A 16472-nucleotide genomic window follows, 5' to 3' on the forward strand; every position below is an offset into this window, starting at 1 on the left:
AATGTTGCATTTCTCTTAGAGAGACCATCTTTAATATGATTGTTCAAAATCTTAAGCGATGGGTCACGTGCCTGTTCCGCCAACAGCGTTTCTGCACTCACTTTCAGCAGGCCTGAAAGACCAGAGCAGTGCGGCGGAACCAGAGATGTCATTGATTCAAGCGTTTCATCTGGACAATTAGGCATAGTCTCTTCTGCCTCGTGAACGGCACACAGATCTAACTGCGGCTCCGGCGCAGCCGGCTCCCCCATGTCCTGCGCCCCAACTGTGCCTGTATCTTATGAATCGTTACAAAGACCTCCGTCCGCGCACGTCTTTTGCGCTGCGAGTTCACGAACCTTGGATCGGGTAAGTGCATGGACGGTTTCCTCGCAAAATTTTAAACCCTTGTCTCTCAGCATTCGATCTGACCGGTTGGAAAACAAATAGGGATGCCTCTTGGAAAGGTTTTGCAACACCGCTGCCTCTGTGCACAACATCCCGAACGGCCCCTCTACCTTGACACGGGCGATAGGCAGGCAGACACTGCTCTCCTCCACGACCTGCCTAATCCAGGCGCACTCTCCAGTGAAATCATTCTCTCCGACGTACTCAGGTCTAATGATATCCATCTTCGCCGCAGAATCTCTGAGAACTCTGCATACTTTTCCATTAACAAGCAAGTCATGGAGGTAGGGCTCGAGAAGGCGCGCGTTCTCGTCATCGTCATCAACGAAGGTAAAAACCACCTTCGGTTTTCGGCAACCCGCACTGATAGGTCCGGGCTCCTGACAGCGAAAACAGACTAAAGGTTTTCTTGCTTCTAACGCCCTTTTTTTCCCAAAATCTGTCCTCCCTTCGCTCTCTTTCTTATCGGACATCTCCCCACTTTTCTCACTCTTTTGTCCTTGCGACCCGGCATTTTCTTTTCCGTGCGCACCAACTTTCTTGGAAGGCTCCCCGCCTGCGTTTGCCCCGAGACGAACCTGGCTTCTCTCAGCATCGCGCCTTAAAGCAAATTCTTCTGCCAGGTCGGCGGCTCGCTCCAACGTTTTAACCCCCGGTCTGTCCTGCACCCACAGGCGGGTTTCCTCCGTCAAGCAGTTATAAACAGTTCGAGACCGATACACTCGACCACCTTGTCGTGGTCTCCCAAAGCTTCCTCTCCTTTCAGCCACTCTACGAGATTGGATTTCAGGTTGTAAGCGAATTCGGAGAAGGAATCATCAGACTTCTTTCTCTCAGTGCGAAATCGGCGACGGAAGGCGTCGGCGGAAAGGCGGTACTTCTTCAGGAGAGCCGATTTGACCTTGTCATAATCGTCTGCCTCCGCTCTTTCCAGCCGAGCCACCACGTCGGCGGCCTCGCACGGCAGAACTGTCAAGAGCCATTGCGGCCAGGTGTCGCGCGAATAGTCCATCTTCTCACATGTTCTTTCGAAATTTACAAGAAACAAGCCAATATCTTCTTTAATTTTAAAGGGCTGTAGGAGGTCTTTCATTTTCAGCCGCGGTGTAGCCTGACCAACAATAGAGCTCGGTGTCTCTCGGCCTGCACGCTCTGCCTCCACCTGGGCTATCTGAAACTCTAACTTTTTCCGTTCCAGCTCCCTTTCCTCTGTTTCTCTGCAATAAAGACGCTCTCTCTCTCTTTCTTGTCTTTCCTCCTCTTTCTTTTCTCTTTCCTCCTCTTTCTTAATCCTTTCCTCGATTAGCTCCCAGCACTCCCAAAGCTCCACGTCGTCGGCACCACTCGCCCGAATAGCCTCGATTATGAAAGGTTTTCTCTGGACTCCCCCCAAATCGAGCCCCAATCCACGTTTTGCGAAAATACGGAGTGCGCATGCGCGGTATCTCTGCGCGCCGGACGCCCGGGTTCGAGGGTATGTTGGGAGAGACGACAAGCTAGCGAAGCGTGAGACCATAGCAAGACTACGCGACTACGCTACGATTTCGCTGTCGCATTCCGCGGGATGCCGACGAGCTGCGTGGCCTTTGGCTGCCGGAGTTGGCACCGGCCAGGAGACAAGAAAAGCTATTTTCGATTCCCTTCGAAGAAACTGTTCCCTCATCGAAGAGCGGCCTGGATCCGAGCAGTGAAGCGAGTGCTCCCGTCAGACCCAAACAAGGCTTGGGAGCCAAGTAAGGAGTCGCGAATATGCGAGGATCACTTCGTAACAGGTAAGTCACCTTCATCGTACTTTCGAGAAGCACCGGAAATGTAACACTTCCACTTTATAAAACAGGGGAACCATCACTGGACAACAGCCACCCTGACTACGTGCCGACTGTATTCACTTACGTGAAGAACCGGCCGTCGGTCCTCGGCCGCTACGAACGGTGGAAACATCGTTTGTCGACGGGGGGTACGTACTACGTCGTGTTTAGTAATCTCGTGCTGCCTCTTCAGCATGCTCGCACGATTTGACTTGTTGACCGGGCTACGGGTACTGGTTTCGTAACATCCGCTGTTGATGGGGACGGCGTTGGTAGCTGCCAGCGTCCGCGCCGGCGGCAGTGCATACATCGTGAGCTCAGCTTATCACCACGCTGCGCGACTACCATGTCAGATCGCCGTCAAGTTTCGAGCGTAATACAGTTGATGCGTGTGTATATGAGCCTGCTGGTGCTTCCCCAGGTTTCTTGTTTCCTATGCATTTTTTTCACTGCACTAGAGAAGTAGCTCATGCAGACCAGTTTGCCACTGCCTTCCCTCTTTTCATTGCATGATGTCTAAGCGTTATGATTAGAGAGGAAAAATTATGACACTGTGTAGAGTCGTCAGATTTATAAATGGTCATAGCTAGGTGGAGATTTTTAGTGCACGTCATAAGATTTCCAAGTAGTGGAAATTATTCTCGTCCAACGCTGAGACGTGCCAGATGCCCTACGTTTGTTTGGCATCTACTACCCCGAGATTTACATTTTGCAGGTTTCAATAATAGTATGCATTGGTTATGCAGCACCAATATTGTGTGTTGCGATTGTGACCCTGCAGCTGCTGTCAAAAAAAGGATTGCGGCCCAAATAACCGCTCCAGTTCCTGCAAGCACTCAACATGGGGCACCTCAGCCAGCAGCCGGTTCTTCTCCAGCTGCAGCCCGACCTTCCGCAGCTGCAGCCAGACCTTCCACAGCTGCAGCTGGACTTTCCACAGCTGCAGCCAGACCTTCCCCAGCTGCAGCCGGACCTTCCGCAGCTGCAGCCAGACCTTCTGCGGCTGCAGCCAGACCTTCCGCGTCTGCAGCACGACCTTCTGCGGCTGCAGCCAGACCTTCTGCGGCTGCAGCCAGACCTTCTGCGGCTGCAGCCAGACCTTCCGCAGCTGCAGCCAGACCTTCCGCAGCTGCAGCTAGACCTTCTGCGGCTGCTGCCGGACATTCCGCGTCTGCAGCCAGACATTCCGCGCCTGCAGCCATACATTCCGCGCCTGCAGCCATACATTCCACGTCTGCAGCCAGACCTTCCGCAGCTGCAGCTAGACCGTCTGCAGCTGCAGTCAGACCTTCTGCGGCTGCAGCCAGACCTTCCGCAGCTGCAGCTAGACCTTCTGCAGCTGCTGCCGGACCTTCCGCGGCTGCAACCAGACCTTGCGTAGCTGCGGCTCGACCTTCAGCTACAGCCGGGCCTTCGACAGCAGCAGCAGCTGGGCCTTCCAGAGCAGCAATCCAACTTGTGGCACAAGCAAGAGCATCCCTGGTCGTTGGTCCCCTTACAGGAGAGACCAGCATCCCGGAACATTGTCCGCCCCTCCTGGACAATGGGCATGGAGCCCAGACAAGCACTCCATGTGTCCAGCAAACCATCGAAGGTGCTCATGCTTGCTGTTACTTGTGCAGCAGGCAGCTGTCACAGTTCATGTCGCTAAATCATTCGGCATAACTGCTAATATACATACCTGCATGGTTTGTAGTTTTGAACGAAGGAACCTGCTTTATGGTGTCTAAACAGCATACAAATGGGCTGTTACGCAAGGTAGACAACCTTTTCAGAACTTTCATCATAAGCAGTTAGAGTAAAGCTGAGCAAAATGGTGCGCAAGTTTTATTTAATCTACTACTTCACTATTTTATTTATCTACATGCATTTATCGTTCCGACATTTGGATGGGTATAATAAAATATTGCTGGCAAGCAGAAAATGGCCAGTAATTGGAGCCAAAATTCCTCTGTGCTTGAGTGCAAGGGGCTTATTTCAGAAATCTGCAGGAATAGCACATATATAATTATTCAGCATAAGAAATAGAGACAAAAACTGTATAATTATGAATTCATTTATGCATACTTCTATTTTACAGAGATCGAGCACGAGGACAATCTTGGTCAGTCCGTGATGTCTGGGACGCATGACGGGTGCAGACTCAAGATTGCACAGATGCAGCAGCGGATCTTGAGTTTGGAAGCTGACAACATGCGCCTCCAAGTGGAGCTACAGCACCACGAGACACGGCGGCTATCGGTTGACTTCATCAGACATGACCCCAAGCAGTGCATTTATTACACTGGGCTGCCCGAGTTTGCTGTATTTGAAGCAGCATACGATTTTTTTGCACCTCGGGCATCCCAGATGCAATACTGGTCGAGCGGTCGAAAGAGTAGCGGGATGAAAGGCCGCCCCCGGGAGTTGGAGCTCATTGAGGAATTCTTCATGGTACTTACTAGGCTGAGAACGGGAATGGCTGGCAGGGAAATGGCCCGCAATTTTGGAGTACATGAAGCGACGGTGAGCAGGCTGTTTACAACCTGGATAAACTTCCTGCAGCGAGAGTTGAGTACACTGACACGGCTTCCATCTCTGCACGAAATTCAGATGTATTTGCCTCATGCCTTTCGCTACTTCGTAAACACAAGAATAGTTCTCGACGGAACGGAGGTGCGCATCCAGAGGCCCTCTTCCCTGGCTGCCCAGAGGCATACTTTTTCACCTTATAAGCATTTTAATACTTATAAGGCGGTCATTGGCTGTACCGCTGATGGCTACGTTTCATATGTTTCCAAGTTATGGGGAGGGTCAGTTTCAGACAGGCTGATTGTAGAGGAGAGTGGGTTGTTAGGGCTATTGGAGTCAGGTGATGCCATTATGGTGGATAAGGGTTTCAAGCTTAATAACATACCAGCAGGGGTTCAGGTGCACATCCCTGCTTTCAGAAAGCCGCAAGAGCCGCAAATGCCAGAGGAGGACGTTGCGCACTCCCGCCGGGTGGCTAGTGCCAGAGTAATTGTTGAGCGTGTGATTGGGAGGGTAAAACAGTTTCACATTTTGGATCGTCCGTTCCCCATCACAATGATCGGCATTGCTAACCAGGTCTTTCAAGTTTGTTGTTTCTTAAGCAATTTCCGGGAGCCACTGACTAGGGATGACTAGTGTCACAGTCAAAACATGTAAACTTCCCTGTGTAAATACTTTAAGGCAATGAAAAATTTTGCGAAAAAACAAATCACTTGCACGACTTATTTAGCATGCACGCTGAATGATGCATGTTAAATGGATGCGAAACAAGATTTTGGATCTCGTAAAACAAGCCAGGTGCAATAGGCGGGACATTACAAACCCCCATAACATCACTCGTACCGCAATATTTCGAACGGATGGCCGTATTTTTAGGAAAGAAGGGAGCGATTGAACGACGAAGGCAGGCAAGGCCTGTCATGTTCAGATCCTCATTCCCCCTCGAGGAGGTAAACCGAACCGAGGAGCAGAGAAGGACGTCCGTTTTCTCTTGTTCTCAACCGTTCCCAGAGAATGGCTACGTCGCATTCTTTGCTCAGTCCTGCCCTTTTTGTCCAAAAACACGGCCATCGGTTCGAGATATTGCTGTACGAGTGATGTTTTGGCGTTCGTAGCGTCCTGTGAACACTTCTGCGGCCTTATTTTGTGAAATCCGAATTTTGGTTCAGCATTCCTTGAAAGACCCTGTGTTAGTAGTCATTGTGCAATCACTAAATTGTTCCTCTATGATGTGGACCAGTGTCACCACGGCAAAGCCAGTCCGACCACTCTCTAAACATTAATCTACGACTACCGTACTTCGAGTTTTTCACAACTTTGCACCAGGCCCATCCGGTATGATGTATTTATCTTTTTTTAATCATGTTATGAGGCAATCAATTGGCTGCTTACATTATAACTTCATCACTCTGTCCAACCACGTTAGACCTATTGTTTGTGGCACTTTCCCGATTTTAGCAATCATATTTACTAGAACATACATAATTTCTGAATGTAGGCCGACCCTTGTATTAAAGAAAAAGAAATATCTGAGGCGAAATACAAACTAATTAAATATAAACGGACAGTCTGGCCACATCAAGCTTCCTACCACTGCTCTGCGCACACATAAAGCTTCACCGCTTTGCATCTGTGTGCTTGGTAGAAGTAGCCGACTCGCGTGGCATACCTCAAACAGCTTTATCCTCTCCGAAATTTTGCTCACTATTACAGGTCTCTCATTGTTGCAAATATATTTCTCATTAACACGTGATTGTTGATTATATGTAAGCCTGAAGTTATCTGGAGATGTGTGCTTTGTTGGAATAGGTTACTGATGACCAGAGTTGGAAGTTTCCTAGACTTGGACACCTTGGCTTTGAGCAGGCACGTGCGATTTTTTGTTGTATAAACAGTTGAAAGAAATGTAAATATGTTTGATAGCCTGTTCCAACTAACCTTGTATACCTGTTTGCCAGCACATTAGGGGCTGTTGATTTCAATAAAATACAAGCGCTAGCTTCGAGACCTGGTTTTCTTTTATTGCGTATTCATCAAGACATGGCAGATTCCTGTCGGGACGAGGTTGGCGTAAACAAAGCGTTTAATTCGAGTTAACGATACGTTACATGGTTACATGAGCCCGCACGTCAAGTCTTCGTGCGCCCGTCGTGTTGGCGTTCTCCGACCCAGACTCTCGCACTCGGCCCTCTCGCTGGCTTCTTTGTCGTCTGGCTTGTGGCACCCTCTTCGTGCTGTGGCTCTCACGACACCCCCCTTTCTTTGAAGACTCCCAGCACCTACAGGTTGAGGCGGCTTGGAGGTCTTGATTTTCGTCCACCTCTCGTGACGGTTATTCCAGGCTGCCAAGGTTGCAGATGTCTGCTCGTGCAATGAGTGATGCCATTGGCTGTGTTCACCGCATATGACCTAGGAGACTGCGTTGATTGCAGCACTGTCCCACTTGTGGCTGCTCCTGACAGAATTTGCACAGCTGTATGTGGAGGTATATGGTCTCGTTCTTTGACCCTATGACGGGCATCGTAATGTGCACTCAGCTTTGCTTTGTATGCACGATCCTTTTTCCGAAAGGGCTCGTTGTTCCACCGAGGCTGGAACGCTTTGGACACAGCTGGAACATTTGTCCGTATCTTTCTTCCCATCATGAGTTCCGCAGGGGAGTATCCTTCAGTTGCAGGGGTATCCCGATGAGCAAGCAGCGCCTTGTGGATGTTCGGCGACTTTTTAAGCAGCTGCTTTGCCGTCTGTATGGTCCTTTCCACCGCCCCATTGCTCTGAGGATAATATGGGCTACTTGTTACATGGCGTGATCCCCACTCCTTCGCAAACCTTTCGAATTCGGCAGAAGCGAATTGGGGCCCATTGTCTGATCGAATGATGGCGGGTGCTCCAAAATGGGCAAACATCTCGCTCAGTTCCAGTGTGATGTCTTGGGTTGTTGTCTTTCTTAATTTCTCAAGTTCAAAGAACCTCGAGAAATAATCTACCACTACAAGGTAGTTCTCGCCACTTTCGTTAAAGAGGTCCGCGCCTACAACTTCCCATGGGTGATTCGGGAGTGGAGTGTGTAGTAGGGGCTCTGCGCCAGGCTTTCGGTGTGTCTGACACACTGGACATCTTGAAACAGTCTTCAACACTCCTGCTGATGCCAGGCCACCAAACTGATTGATTGGCCCGAGCTCTGCAACGACCTACGCCCTGATGACCCGTGTGCAGGCTTTCCAGCACCTCGTCCTGCATGCTTGGCGGGATGACGATGCGACTTCCCTTGAGGAGAAGTTCTTCAACTACCGTGAGCTCTTGGGACACACTGGCATATTTCTGTACTGCTAGTGGCAGTGACACGCCCTTGGGCCACGTCGTTGAACAATAGTTCCCAACAGTCACGATAGTTGGATCTCGCTTTTGTTCTTCTTTGATCCTCTCCAGCATGTTGGTGGAGGCCGGTAGGAGTTCTACGCTGAGTAGCTCGTATTCTGTCAAAGCTACTTCGAGACTTCTTGGACTGCTGCTGTCCGTTGTTGCTTGCGGCTTCCGTGAGAGTACGTCAGCTGTATGGATCTCCTTGCGGGAATATGGGAGATTGTGTAGTCAAATTCCAGCAGTCTCATTCGCAGACGCTGCAATCATGGACTCGGCTCGTCTATGCGCTTTGATGACAACAGAGGCATGAGCGGCTTATGGTCGGTCTCTATGTGGAATTGCAGACCGAGCAAGTACTGGCGGAAATGCTCGCATGCCCATGCGATTCCCAGCGTCTCCTTTTCTATCTGGGCGTAGCGTTGTTCAGTTTCTGTGAGTGACTGTGATGCGTAGGCAACAGGGAGTCGCTTTCCGGACATCTCCTGAAGGAGGACAGCCCCAAGGCCGTACAAGGATGCATCCGCTGAGACTGTGAGATGACTTCGAGGATCGTAGTGTACCGGTGTGGTCGTCAGTGCTTCTTTGACGGAGTCGAAACTTTTTTGTTGAGGCTCTCCCCAGCACCAATCAGCGTCATGGTGAAGCAAATCGCAAAGCGGTTTCGTGAGTTGAGAGAGTCCAGGGAGAAATTTAGCCAGGTGGTTTGCCATACCCAGGAACGACCTGACCTCCGATACATCTCCTGGCGGTGTCAGTTGAGCGAGAGCCTTGATCTTTACTGGATCCGCACTGACCCCGTTGGCCGAGACGACATGTCCGAGGAATTCTGCAGACTGTTTGCGAAGAACGCATTTGTCCTTGTTGAGAGTTATGCCCGCATCTTGCAGGCGCTTGAGTACCTAATGCAAGTGTGAGTCACGTTCTTCTCTCGTTCTTCCAAACACGATGATGTCGTCTTGAAGGCAAGCTTGACCTTCGAGACCTTCGAGTACTGTTAGCATCTCACGCTGGAAGAACTCGGGTGCAGTGGAGATACCGAATGGTAGTCGGAGGAACTGAAATCTACCACATGGCGTCAAGAAGGTTGTATACTCCCGTGATTCTGCTGCCAGTGGGGCTTGCCAGTAGCCCGCTCTGGCGTCGAGTTTGCTGAACCAGGTTGCTCCAGCCAGTTTTCCAAGGCATTCGTCGACAGTTGGCATTAAGACTCATTCCCTCAGGATGCAGCTGTTCAGGCCACTGTAATTGACACAGATGCGTAGTTCTCCGTTTTTCTTTCTGGCCACAACCATCGGTGCACACCACTCAGTTGCGTGGTCTACCTTTGCGATGACTCCGAGGCTCGCCATCCGCTCCAGCTCCTGCTTGACACTTGGAAGAGGGACGCGCCTCGGGTACGTTACCGCATACGGTTTGGCGTTGGGGTGCAGAGCTACCTTGTACTCGGTGTTTAGTAGTCCGAGACCCGCAGTCAGCTTGGGGTAGTCACTGAAGATGTCTGCTGTGTGTGTCGTCTTCGTCTACCTCGGATCCCTCGACTACAGACAGGCTGCACAGGACTTGCAGAGACTTGATTGCTGGATGGCCAAGAAGCGCGTCGTGAAGGTTGTCCACTACGAACACCTGCTCCTGGCACGATCGTCCATTCCACCTCAGGGTCGCCTTGAACTGTCCCACGGTGGGAATCTTGGCTCGGCCGGGCCCCAGGAGTGCCTTCGTAGGTCTGCTGAGTGGTCCCATGAGTGACTTGTTGTAGACCCTGGACGGGATGGCCGTGACGTCAGCTCCCGTGTCCACCTTGAACTCTACGGGCGAGCCGTTGACGCAAGCTGTGATCCGCCAGTGTTCTGATCCGAGTTGACTTGTTACTTTACCCAGGTAAACCTCTTCGAGTGCGGCGTGGCGCTGACTCTGGCTGTCTTGAGTTTTCTTCTTTGTGGACAGGCACATTGACACGAAGTGTCCTTTTTTTCCACACCCATTGCATGTCTTGTCGGCAGCAGGACACTTGGCACGCAAGTGTGGGCGCGTGGAGCCACACCATCTGCAAGCTTGGTTCTGTTCTTTGTTGCGGACTGGTAGCTGCTTCTTCTTTTTGGCCCGCTGCGCGGAGAAGTGAAGCTCGTCTACGATCGCGTTCGGCTGTGCTTGTGGTCGCAGTTCCTTGAGTTGCTGCTTCACAGTTTCCGAATTTCGAGCCTTGGAGATCGCCGTCTCCAACGTTAGTTCAGGGTTGAGCTGAAGCTGCTCAATCAGCTTGACGTCGACGAGTCCCACGACGAGTCGGTCTCTAATTAGCTCTTCTTTTAAGTCGCCGTATGCACATACCTCTGCCAGCTTGTAGAGATCTGTCACAAAGGCGTCGACCGTTTCGTGCGCTTCCTGCACACGCCTGTTGAACTTTAAACGTTCGTAGATGACATTCGTCCGAGGGACAAAGTGTCTGCCGAAGGCGGTTGTCACTGCATCGTAGTCGTGTTTCTGGGCATCAGTCAGTTTCAGCGACGCCAGGACATCTTCTGCTTCGCGTCCCATAGCGTAAACTAACGTGTTCACTTGGGTTTCCCCGTCTTGTTTTTTCAACCCAGAAATGACCCGGTATCTCTCCCATCGGGTGAACCAACGCTTCCAATCATCGGGACGTCGAAAATCCAACTTTTCTGGCAACTCAGCGACGTTGAGCGACGTTGGTTGTTGTGCAGCTTGTTGCCCAGTGGCCATCGCTTACCGGTCGGCGTGGTCGTTGCAGACGTACCTTGGCGTGGCGATGCAAAGTTTCGGATTCCGAGCGTTCCGCCGACGTACCTTGTCGTGGCGACGCAAAGTTTCGGATTCCAAGCGTGGCGGTGCAAAGTTTCGGATTCCGAGCGTTCCCGTGCCTTGCCTCCCCGGAGCGGTTGCTGTTGTAGCTAGTTGACTTGTCTTCCACAGCATCCCACCGCTGCCACCATGTCGGGACGAGGTTGGCGTAAACGAAGCGTTTAATTCGAGTTAACGATACCTTACATGGTTACATGAGCAGTGAGCCCGCACATCAGTCTCCGTGCGTCCGTCGTGTTGGCGTTCTCCGACCCATACTCTCGCACTCAGCCCTCTCGCTGGCTTCTTTGTCGTCTGGCTTGTGGCGCCCTCTTCGTGCTGTGGCTCTCACGACAATTCCGACACACACAAGGGCCGTTTTGCATTTGTGGTCATTCAGTCTCCACTTCACTTCAGTTTTCTGAATGTTTTCTTTAAGCCAGGACCGTCCTCCACCCTGTAGGTTCCCTCACGAAACTTCTTGAAGGAGACATACTTTCCCCTAGCCAGGTCCTTGTGTCGCTGGATGCGTTTAGTGATCACCTCGGGGAACAGAGCATGCTCGGCAAAATACAGCAAGCCAGGTAGCAGCTCCTTACTGACAAACTCCTCGTCTAGGGTGATTGTCTCAATGTGCGTCGAATTGGCGTCAGTGGTGTTGTTCGTCCAGAAAACAAAATCGCACCACCTGTGCCCAGTCACCATCATTTGTCCTTGCACCTGGTAGTAGAACGCGTGCTTGTGCTTCAGTTGCACGGTTCCGTCGATCAACTCGCAGCAGAACTTCTCGTCTCCGCAGGCCTCCTCGGGTGTTAACCCAATCTTCGAGATGGGACACTTCACCTCAAGAAGCCCTACTTCGCCGTTCTTGACGATGATCCTGTCGGGCGACGCTCCGAGGAAGCTGTAGCGCGGATGTATGTGTAGCCCGGTCTCATACACCTGTACTGGGTCGTCCCTGCAGTTCATGAGCGCGACGTAGGCGGCAACAGCAACGGGCTCCTTCATCCTTCCATAATGCAGTGCCTCACTCTTTGCTTCTGGGCTAGGATACATGATCCGTTTCACAAGGTAGTCAGGCTCTCTGCACTTAATCACAGCAGAAAACTGTGATGCCGTTATCCTCCCAAGTCGCTCACTGTGCCACCTCTGGTTGCAGGCTTGACCGATCGTTGAGGTCACAATGCCAGCCCTCTCTTCGGCAGTCAGTTGTGGCAGTGTCTGCATGTGGTGCTGTACAAGCTTCCGGGCCTCCTGGCTCCACAGATCCTGTTCATCGTCGATTTGAGGGATCGCTCCTGTGTGCCTCGCTTCTTTCACTGGCATGACGTTGCCATACCTCAGGCAAAGAAGATTTGGTCTTATTTCAGCCAGCCTCCCATAGAACTTCGTGATGTCCTCGTGCGACGGGCCAGGCACTCCTTCACAAGGGTCATACGAACGGCTTTTCTTCTGATGAGTCGGCTTGTTGATCAGGAACTTGCTGAACGTAATATCTGCAAGCGGTGCAGGAGCTGCGGGCTTCTTGGCTGCAATGGAAGAGAAATAGGAGATTGGGAGGAGAGGGGGGGAGGCGTTACTGATTAATAATTGTACCAGTTTCCCTCATTTTTATTATTCATGTCCCATGTGGTTTCAAAGATGTGCTGACAAACACCTTGTCAACGCAGCTCTTTGTGGCTTCCATGTTATTAAATACAAAATAACACCTGAATGTGAGAAGTTGTAGGCCTCTGAAGCCACCAGAGACCCTCAATCTGAACCAGAATTGGCTCTCTATTAACTGAAAAATGGCCAGAGTTGACTTAAAAATTATGACGTAGAAAGGCATATCTTGAATGAGACAGTGAGAGCAACAATCTTCGTATAATACACCATTAATGATGTAGTACTCAAACATACGTAATGTGCAAGTGCAACACATTTTACGGAAGCATTTGTTCCATACACACCTTGAGCTGGAACAATCCAAGAACAGGGAACGTCGGTGCAAGAGGTTGCCGTGGTCGTGTTGCAGCTCTCCTCTGCACAGAGAAGTAGCGCTACGATGTGCTGGCAGCACCCGCTTTTCCTAGAAAACGACAAAATACAAAATGAACCTCTTATGACTAGATAGGTTGCTATGCTAACGGGGCGCTAGCGTGCGAACTGCGTGCACGAGAAGTGAAAGCAAGGAGACTTCTACAAGCTGTGTGTAGATGTTTACGAAAACGAGTAACTAATCTGGGTGGAAATAGTTGTATCGATCACACAATAAAACGTTCGGTACGAACGTTATTTAGTGCTGTGGCGCACGTTTTATGCGGGCACTGGAGCACTTAACCGAAGCGTTCGTGCTCTCTCACGTGGTGCGGGGCTACATAGACATAAATTATTATTCAGAAACGTAACGGGGTATTACTCACCCAGCAACACAACTGCAGATGCCGCCTCTGACGGTGCCGGTGTCCCTCGTAAACCACGCGGAGACAGTATACGGTGCCTTCTTCATGGAAGGCAGGCACACGCATCGGACAAGGCACGTCCGAGAATCGTCCGACAGGTTCCACCGAACATTGCGTACGTAGCCTTCCTCCTTGAAAGCCCAACCGCGATGGGCCTGAAGCAGGGTGTCAGGCTTGGCTTGCATGTACCGCCACACTTCGTCTTGCGAGAAGTTCACACACGACGGAGGCCTCTCGACCCAAGCGTCCGGAGGAAACGAGAACGGGATGTTCTCGTCTTCGGTCATCGCTACCGTTTAGATAGCCGCGGAACGAAATAAACCAAACAGAGGGAAGAAAACCAGCGTGCCGTAACGTGAGAAACACGCCTGCCGGGTCTGTGTGTGATCATCCGGAAAAGCCTCGAACCCAGCTCCCCAGCTTTCTAGGAAGCTTCCAATTTTTTCCGGGAGGTGGCAGCACATATGTCGCAAAACGTGGATTCTTTACTCAAAAGAATCAGATCTGGTCTGCGTAACTTGTTCAAATCCATGGTTGTTCTCGAGTGACAATCTTTCACCTTACTCTCTGCCGGGGAATACCCAAATAAAGCCAACTACACCGGCAGCTATATCACCAAGTTTAAGCAAACTTCACCATCTACTCAAACCTGGCAAATCCCAAGAGAAAGCTGAACACTCACCAACACAGCAAACAGGACTCTGCACAGACCATCCCACCTCTGCGATCCAGTTGTTACGATTCCGGGCCGAGCATGCTCCCACTTCCAAGCGTCGTGGACTCCGAAGACACTGAGGAGCGTTCACTGAGAGGAGAAGACGTCTATATACAGGAATATTTACATCGTCATCTTTCAGTTTTGGTGTCTGAGAAGGGAAGACTCTTTACGAGTCCGAGCACCGGCTAATGTAGCCTCCTTGAAGTGGCGAGGGAGTCGCTGTCCAAGGTCCCGCGAGGGAAAAGGGCACTTTCGTCACCACGGGACGTCTCTGCAGTCTCCCGGTACGCGAACCTCCCACGTGGTCACACCCCAGACCAAGCATCCCCCTCGTCCCGTCTCCCTAAAGAACGCGGGGACAGGCAGCTCTCCCGATCACACGCCCGAGACCCAAACGTCTCCACTTGTCTCCATCGTCCGTAAACACCCGGTCCGAAGGCCGAGGAAGCGGGCCCCCGTTTCTCAGCGGGGTGTCAGGGGGGTCAGCTCCCGCTGTGCCGGGTGGCCCGCTCGGCGTCGCCCGGATGCCGCACCCCACCCACGCCGCGTCGGTCGGCATGTTCGGCGGCGCCAGAATGCCGAGCCCGAGACTCTGGTCACTCGAGGGGTGGCCGATGGCGCTGCCAGGAAGCCGAACCTGCTCTCTGGGTGGCCGATCATAACAGCACCCAGCTCGACGCGCGTGGAGCGAAAGCTCGCACTACGGAACCCAGGGATCCTGGGCTCGAGCCCCACCCCTTTCCGTTTCGATCTGGATAAGCATCGTACTGGCGTGCGGTCGTGTATCAGTATCACTACTGTGTAGTGCACGTTAAAGACCCCAGGCTAGCGGTTGTACTGCACTGGCTAAATTGCTCATCTCCAGCGAGTGACTCGTCGCAAGTTTAAATGGCTGACCAACTACACGCTGTATAAATATCCCCACAAAACAACCAACCTCGTAGAGAAGAAGGCCGTAGTGCTCCGAGTGGTCCCGTCACAATGTCGGAGAAAAGAGAAGGTCATGGCGCAACTACGTAAGAAAATCTAGTATCGACATTAAAAAAAAATGTTTCTTCTTGATCGGCGCGGTGGTGTTCGTGCGCGCTCATCCGTCATTAATATGCGTGTTAAAAGCGCAGTTTTGCACAATTTATTATATATATAATACAAACGTAATATACAACGCGTTACCAAGGTTGAAAGTGCCAAATTTCCCGTAACCGCGGGACTACGTGCAGTCCCGCAGCTCCACAGACTTTTCGAATGAACCGGCTCCGATCATCTTCCCTCATATGGGCTCCGATTATGGTAAGTTTACGTTGTGTGTGAGCTGCTGACTGCCCGAAAAGGAACGCTGAGACATTTCAAAAGGGAAGGAAACCGAAGCAAAATCCAGTCATCGCCGCAGGGAGCGCGTTCGAGCAAGAGATGGGCCGATAAAGTTAAGCTTTTCGTCGCCGCTGCTCTCGTGTGTGGTTCCTTTGAGACTTGTTTCTGTCTTCGCGTCACTTCTCTGTCGTCACCGCATTCTCGGGTAGTTCTTTATTTATTTTTTTTCTTCGTTTGATACTACGGCATTTACATGGATTCCTGGAACAAGTCCTGCTACGGTTTGAGTGATATGTGTGGCAACTAGCCAACGATGGCACTGGTCGATTATCGATAGACCTCTCTCTTGATTGAGAGAGACTTCTTGGAGTTTGTGTTCATATGTTTCCGTCACAGATATTGTGGGACGTATGGATACGATCGGCAGGTGAGAAACAACTTCTTTACGGGCTTTCTTGGTCATGTAGGACGCGAGTAAAGTGCTGCAGGATATTTTTTTTGGCTAAATTTTTGTGAAAAAGAGGTTTGGGTGATTAATAAAAGTGCGTTGTTTGTGGTTAAGTGTTCATTTATACTAATGTAATTTTATTGCCTTTACCGCGTTTGTACTAGAATATTAACTGTATTATGTAACAGTATTATTGTATACAAAATAAGTTATATTTTGTTCTAAGGCAGCTCGAGCCCATAGGGAGAAGTAAATTAGTTGAGTGTAAATAGTAAGTTTTGTACCCCTGCCACACGGAAAAGTTAATATATTTTCATTAAATGATACGGGACTTAATCAGCTCGCGGTCTTGATTGAGTATACGAGCGCCGCAAGCGGATTTGGTGATCCCATAATGTAATTCGATCAAAATTGCATCACGTTTGCCATGCGGCTGGGGTATGATGCAAGACTTCAGTGACTGCACGTGACAACATCGCTTACATGATAGTAGTTCACCCTTGTCTAGCCGTGTTCGCGTTGACTACGTCTACCTCATTTTTAACTGTCATCTGTTTTGCTGTGTTCAATCACTGCGTGTCTCGCCATTTTGTCCAAGTATTTCTGTATGAAATATGCAGTGCTAGAGCAATAATTGCGTGACTCAATGTTTTCGACTTAAAACAATCACATTTTATATAGAC

General features: G+C 50.7%; 2 protein-coding genes across 2 annotated transcripts; one reads left to right on the forward strand and one right to left on the reverse strand.

The window, feature by feature from the left end:
- The first annotated feature begins 1909 nt into the window (after nt 1-1909).
- Nucleotides 1910-6711, forward strand: LOC115320265. The gene is made up of 3 exons (XM_040502782.2): nt 1910-2159; nt 2225-2344; nt 4276-6711. Exons 1-3 carry the CDS (start codon nt 1952-1954, stop codon nt 5340-5342), a joined length of 1395 nt encoding a protein of 464 aa, XP_040358716.1. The 5' UTR covers nt 1910-1951; the 3' UTR covers nt 5343-6711.
- Nucleotides 6712-11267: 4556 nt separating this feature from the next.
- On the reverse strand, nt 11268-13692 carry LOC115329934. The gene is made up of 3 exons (XM_029991613.3): nt 13274-13692; nt 12821-12939; nt 11268-12397 (listed from the first exon to the last, which is right to left on the reverse strand). Exons 1-3 carry the CDS (start codon nt 13597-13599, stop codon nt 11277-11279), a joined length of 1566 nt encoding a protein of 521 aa, XP_029847473.1. The 5' UTR covers nt 13600-13692; the 3' UTR covers nt 11268-11276.
- Nucleotides 13693-16472: the final 2780 nt, after the last annotated feature.

The sequence above is a fragment of the Ixodes scapularis genome, unplaced genomic scaffold, assembly GCF_016920785.2.
Source record: "Ixodes scapularis isolate PalLabHiFi unplaced genomic scaffold, ASM1692078v2 ptg000045l_1__unscaffolded, whole genome shotgun sequence".
Taxonomy (NCBI): domain Eukaryota; kingdom Metazoa; phylum Arthropoda; class Arachnida; order Ixodida; family Ixodidae; genus Ixodes; species Ixodes scapularis.

What these genes read in the sequence shown, in the direction of transcription:
- LOC115320265 (XM_040502782.2), top strand. Translation starts at nt 1,952, where the DNA reads ATGCCGACGAGCTGCGTGGCCTTTGGCTGCCGGAGTTGGCACCGGCCA. An exon ending in CGAGGATCACTTCGTAACAG is followed by an intron (nt 2,160 to 2,224) that starts GTAAGTCACCTT and finishes TTTATAAAACAG; the next exon opens with GGGAACCATCACTGGACAAC. An exon ending in ACATCGTTTGTCGACGGGGG is followed by an intron (nt 2,345 to 4,275) that starts GTACGTACTACG and finishes TCTATTTTACAG; the next exon opens with AGATCGAGCACGAGGACAAT.
- LOC115329934 (XM_029991613.3), bottom strand. Translation starts at nt 13,599, where the DNA reads ATGACCGAAGACGAGAACATCCCGTTCTCGTTTCCTCCGGACGCTTGG. An exon ending in ATCTGCAGTTGTGTTGCTGG is followed by an intron (nt 12,940 to 13,273) that starts GTGAGTAATACC and finishes GTCGTTTTCTAG; the next exon opens with GAAAAGCGGGTGCTGCCAGC. An exon ending in TTGGATTGTTCCAGCTCAAG is followed by an intron (nt 12,398 to 12,820) that starts GTGTGTATGGAA and finishes CTTCCATTGCAG; the next exon opens with CCAAGAAGCCCGCAGCTCCT.